We start from the raw sequence: 6,000 nt of genomic DNA, 5'->3' as shown, positions 1-6,000 counted from the left end.
CGGTTTACCCGTCAAGTGTGCCCGTTAGAGGGGAGGTCCGCCGATCAGAACCGGTTGTGTGGACAGGCCTTAAGAAAGCCTTCAATGAAGTAGAGCATGGCTTGCAGAAGAGGTAACAAGGCAGGGCCTCCTATAGTTTTCCTCCCTCTAGGATATCGAGGTGGAGATATTTATCCTATACTACTGGAGGAGCCCCTTCCTTGAGGGATCTGTTCCTCTTTACGAAGTAACTTTTCTGGTTTAGTTGATTCAGCTTTTTCCTCCACTACAATTGTTTTTGGCCTTTGAATTGGCTCACCTCTTGAGGGTATCTTCAAACTTTTTGGAGTTATGAAATTTTTAGACAGGTCAGTTGGCACCATGGCTTGTAAGATTAAAGCATGCTCCATCTTGCCCAAGAACTTCTCTGCGGACTAGCTAGGAGTTCTCTCTCATATTGACAAGGGTATTAGGAATGGATCCCATGAGCTGGTTTTGCTCTATGTGATGGGGACGTTTTAGGAAGAGGGAGCTCTAGTGCTCTTATACATCCAGAGGTGTGACATCTACTCAAAAATCAGCTCTGCTGTATTCGCCTTTGGATAAACTTCAATTTCCACAGGCAACGGTTCTAGGCATTTCATGTGACTTGCAAAAGAAGAGTATGCATGATCTTCTTGCAGAGTCCTCCAAAAGGCCTAGAGATTCCCTCCCCTGCTGTAAGTTCGAGGCAGTCTCTTCCTTCAAGAGCTCAGCCCTTTTGGACCAGACAGAAATCTTTCTCCCACTCCTGAGGAAATAGTTTCTCTTCGCGATCCATCACAAAATTATTCGGCTCCTCTCTGAGGTTTTTTAATGTAGGAGAGGCTAGTTGGAAAAGGACCCGTGGTAGTGGTTTCACTCGCCCCAGAAACCTTACCGACACCTTTTAATTAAGGGGAGCGAGTCAGAATATTCTGGCATTTCCAATTTAGTGGTTCTCTGATATTATAACAATATTTTACCTTAGAAATAGTGCTAAAGGAACTTATTTTACTGGGCGACACAGGCCCTTCACCCAGAAATAGATTTTTCCTACGTCAAAATCCCTTTAAAAGGTACCTTTCACAAGTGAGGGGAATGTTGTTGTGATATCATAAGACGTGCAGTAGACAGTAGTTGGGTAAACTGTGATGGGAGTGAGTCAGGAGTTTGCATTGGTAATGGAAGGCTGCGAGCGCTCTCATTTATGGTTTGTCATTTGGGCTCGTAAATTTTTCCTTTCTTTATTAAGGTCATGAGCAGACTTGGGTAAACAATACAACAAGAGCAGGTAAATAAATTTAACAAATAGTATATATTAATTAGGCTAGGTGTTTATTCAGAGTAGGGAGAAAAGATGTAGGATGTGTGCAGAAGGCCTGTACTAATCTACTCAGCATAAACAGCCACTGACAAGGAAGAGCATGTTACAAATGACATGGATATGTGGTGAGAAAGGATGAGAAAATAAGAATAGTAGGTAAGGAAATAACAGGAGGAACAACAGCAGAAGGCCCATGAAATCAGGAAAAAAGGGAATTGGCAACTGATGGGATATCAAGTGGAACGTACAGTATGCAAGATGAGACGAGCGTGCTGGTAGCTTATTCGTGTATAAACCCCTTGGATGTTAAAGTTGACATGAAAGAATGTGAGAGCTCAATCTCGTTTATGTTTAGTCAGTTGCTCTTATATACGTAGTTGGTATTAACCATGAAAATCATATGATCAAATAGGATACTCCAAATTTTATATACAAATTTCTAGAGTTAAAAGCCTCAGAAAAATCTGAATTGAAACAGTTTCAAATTTACATACATTTTATTCTATTTTCATAACTACAGACATCTTGTATAGCACAATAAAGAAATAAAGTACATCTTATTAACAGTTTACAGTATATTAACAAATTACTCAACTTAAAATATAACCTCTCCCTGTACCACAGTTTTCATTCAGAATCAAAACACTCATTCTCCTTAAACACACTCAAATGTAGATCTCTTGATTTTTTTTTTTAATGTTGCTCATCACAAGGTCCTCTTGATATAATATGGTTTGTAAAAGTTTCTCACTTACTTAATGATACACAAGCCCCTTATGTATAAAAAGTTGGCAAAAGCTCATTGTACCATCTATGCTTTACAAACTTTGGAAAAATATAAGAAATAACCTCTGCTTCCACTAAGAAAATAATCACTGCAGATATCTGCACTGGATATCCCCAGTAAGCCGGTCATTTATATGTACATTTAGGTAGCCATGCTTAAGTAAGAGATATCACACAAAGCCAGGTTTTTGTCTGATGTCACAGCATTTCCATCTACAAAAACCAGCTTTGCTTACTGCTACTCAGTGGAATTATTATGAACTGACATTCCATTCTTTCCTGTTGTAAATACTGATTACTATATAAATTGATGATTGAAAGACTTTTCCTTTAAGAAATGTCCCTTAGAGCTAATATGAATTTGAAATGTCACTTAAGAGCTACAATGAACAAATCAAGAGTCATCACACTGTAAATGCTGAGCTCAAATTGCATATACATAATTCAGGCATAAACAAAAACTGTAATATACTATGTGTCAAAATTTATAGTGTCCTAAATCTAAAAAATGTGATAAATATATGTAAGTTACCCTCTGACTACAAAATAAACACTATAAAAGAATGGTACTGGAATAAAATGTGGTGCATTGTAATCTTGCTATTTGAGAGTCATGAGGTATAGTATAAATTGATTCTACAAGAGGACAGGCACCTAAGTGCTTCATGAAATGTGTAGTGCATTTAATTTAATACCAAGGCACAAACATACAGGTCAATTAGAGGTGCTTCAGTCTGACACATGACACAGAAGTAGAGATGATTTGGACTTGTGAAGAGATGAATATAGTCTACGGTAGAACTGCAGATAGCCAGTGATACGAAACCCTCTTTGTGAATAAATAATTTATGTTGGAGAGTGCTTACACCATAAAAAAAATTGCAGTAAACTGCATAAATAAAAGCATTTCTTAAATATCTCATAGCACACACACTTGAACACTGCATTACTTCTTTGGGAAAAATCTTAACAGTAAATGCAGGTTCCTTAAAGATCTTTTAATCGGAATATTTACGTATTTGTTCTTTAAGATGAATCTTCATTTACTGCCTTAATAATTTTACTTCCCTTTCTAAGATGAAATATTGGGGTTTTACAGTGTTCAAGTATCACACAAGATGGGAGAAGTTTCAATGTACAGTTCTCTTAAATAAAAAAAATGCACATTCATAAGATATTAAAATGTGCAATTTGAATAATTTACATATAACTCTCTTGGTCTTTTCAAAGCTTGGGGTTGAAATTAGAGAGGTCAGGCCAACTCCATGTTTCAGGAATTGCTGATTTACCGTCATAATTGTAGCAGTACAGTTGTTCCTCAATGAAGGAAAATTTATCCTTTGGTTCCGGGTATGTTGATGCAATACCTGGAAAAACAATATATTCAGTTAGGCTCTTCTGAAGTTATGCAGGCATGCTATCTAAGAAAACGGTATTTGCAGGTATACTATCTAAGAAACTATTCAAATGAAAATGGAACAACAGTTACCTACTTCTGTTTTTTCTAATGGTCACAAGAAAGGTTTTTTTTTTTTTTAATTTGGACTTTTAGGCTAATTAATATATTAGTCCTAAACTTTGAAATCTCTTCTATCAAAATTCCATGAGTTGGTACAATCAATCATGCCTGTAACTTCAAACCTCCACCAACCCAAATATATCTCTGTGTAACATCCCTTCCCAATCATTCCAATGCTGTGTCTCCACCACCTGGTTTAACAAAGGGAATTTCACTAAAGAATAATTTTCCTGGAGTTTTGTTTTATAACAGCAGGATCTCTAGTCAAGTCTAATCACAAATTGACTGCTTATTGCCAAGAAATCATTACTAGGTCTCTTTAATTACAATTTTTAGGTCTCTTTTAATCACAATTTTTTATAAGAAAATTTCTACCACCAAAACTTTGTAAAAAAAAAATATATATATACATACATATATATATCCTAGGTATAGAAATCCCAGCCTTTTATACTAGAGTATCTTTCAGTGCCCACTGGAAGGAAGTTAAAATTTAAAACTAGTTATAGCCAGGTGGTGAACAGGTGAAGATTTGGGGCAAGTGGGGGCGTATCCCTTACTGACCAAACATTGCCTTCAACTTTTCCTTGCAAATGCAGGGACTGAGCAGAGTAGTTAAGAGACTAAACAGAAAAGGCTTACTTTGTGCAATTATGAAAAATAAAATTTACTTTCATATTGTTGTTGGTTATTAGGGAACACAAACCATATTTTTATATAGGCGACTCCTTAAGATCAGAGTTGAAAGGTGTCATGGACTTGCTTTGATCCAGTTTGCTCCGCAAGCCGGAGAAACATGGCTCCTGTAACTTCCTAGCAGTCTGGCAAAAAGTTGGCCAGAGTGGTAGTGCCCTGGACCAGTATGCCTCGTCTAAAGCAGGAAAGGCTCACTCAAGTTAGGAATGCTTCACAGACCCACAACATCTCCCACAAAAGACTTCATGTTGGAAGGCAGTTTAGTCTGGTTGCTATAAGCAAAGGGTTTAGGACTAAACTCTACTGTGACCTCTTTCTACCTTTGTTTTAAGATGCTTTCCATATCACCAACAAAGGATGGCCACCCTAAAAGCAATCACCAGTAGTTCAGCTTTACACCCGACCTAGATACATTTGGACAAGATACTGATCCTGTTCAAATCCAAAGCTTGGGTGACTATACAAATTGGTGGGTAGCCACTACAGGTCTCAAGAAAAAGGAGACTACAGACTTGTGAGTACGAATTTGGCTGTCTGGTTACTCATGAGACAGGATATGGGAAAATAATCCTGAGGCACTCCAGTGCCACTGAAGTGAGCGCATACGGAACCACCCACGAGGTGTGAGCTGCTCCAGAAATCATTCCAAAGCCATGGGGAGGCATTAGAGGTAACCACAATTTTGGGACTCCACTCTCTAATGTACCACTGCTTCCACCTTACTCTGAGAGATGAATATAGAAGATCCCAACATTGAACTATTCTGAAGTGCGATGTTCCACCTCTGGTACAATTCCTTTGTGTCTAAAACCGATATCTGTAGTGGTGTAGACCATAGGCAAGTCCAACTGTAGGTTGGACCACAATAGTAGTCTCCATTGCAGCCTTCTCTGCAGCAAAGAAGGTACCTTCCTGATGTAACTGGTCCAATGGCAGGTCATTTGTCAGTCCACAGACTGATGCATAGCATGCCAGTAGAGAATTCTCCACATCTGTTATGTTAGTACTGTACCTCCTCTGGTGCGAAAGTGACGGGAAAGTTTGCTTGATCTGCTGGAGGCAAGGAAACTCTTAAGCAGATCAAGTCATTCACTTTCTCCAAGGCATCATGAGCAAGCTGTGTGATTAGGGCAACCAGATCAATGGCCTCGCTCAAGAGCAGACCTAAAGGTATCTATGCCTCTGTCCATGGACAGTCGACCAGTAAGAAGTTAGTCGCCTTTTCCAGATTATTTCACTATCGAAAGTTAAATCTTCAAAAACTACTGAAGGCACAAGAGCCAGCCAAGTTACTGTTAGGATAATGTTCCGACTTCAACAAGGTTGCCCCGCTGCTCTAATATCTAATAACAACCAAGAACAAAGTCAAAGGGGAAGAGCAATCTCTCACACTGCCGCTGCTCCCTTCCTGGAGTAAGATTGCCCTACATGTAACTCTGTTGAGTGCAAACATTGCTAGCAAGTAGACTGTGCACGCTCCCTCCTCAAGCTTTTGAAGAAGGTGTAGGAGAACCTACCCCACTGCTAGCACAGGACTAATGAGCAGTCGTGAGCCAAGTGAACAGGTTGCACATACCAGTCTCTGAGACTCTGGGGCTGCAGTGAGAAAGGGTGTCCTGTACACTCACAATGGCAACCATGCACCTCACAACATAATTCTCATTCTCTATCCATC

The 6,000-nt window shown here is 39.0% G+C and overlaps 1 protein-coding gene across 6 annotated transcripts in view; it reads right to left on the bottom strand.

The window, feature by feature from the left end:
- Positions 1 to 1,802: 1,802 nt before the first annotated feature.
- Positions 1,803 to 6,000, bottom strand: part of LOC135221085 (NADP-dependent malic enzyme-like) — an 85,346-nt gene continuing 81,148 nt past the window's right edge. For 5 of the 6 annotated variants that reach the window (XM_064258873.1, XM_064258875.1, XM_064258876.1 and 2 more), the window contains exon 12: positions 1,803 to 3,477. In XM_064258873.1, the coding sequence (XP_064114943.1) occupies positions 3,335 to 3,477 (143 nt within the window). In that variant the 3' untranslated portion in view covers positions 1,803 to 3,334. The remainder of the gene's footprint in view (positions 3,478 to 6,000) is intronic. The other variant, XM_064258874.1, reaches the window with a different exon arrangement.

The sequence above is a fragment of the Macrobrachium nipponense genome, chromosome 2 (assembly GCF_015104395.2).
Source record: "Macrobrachium nipponense isolate FS-2020 chromosome 2, ASM1510439v2, whole genome shotgun sequence".
In the NCBI taxonomy this organism is placed as follows: Eukaryota; Metazoa; Arthropoda; class Malacostraca; order Decapoda; family Palaemonidae; genus Macrobrachium; species Macrobrachium nipponense.
The sequence above is the reverse complement of the archived record's forward strand: the minus strand, read 5'-3'. Positions and strand labels throughout refer to the sequence as shown.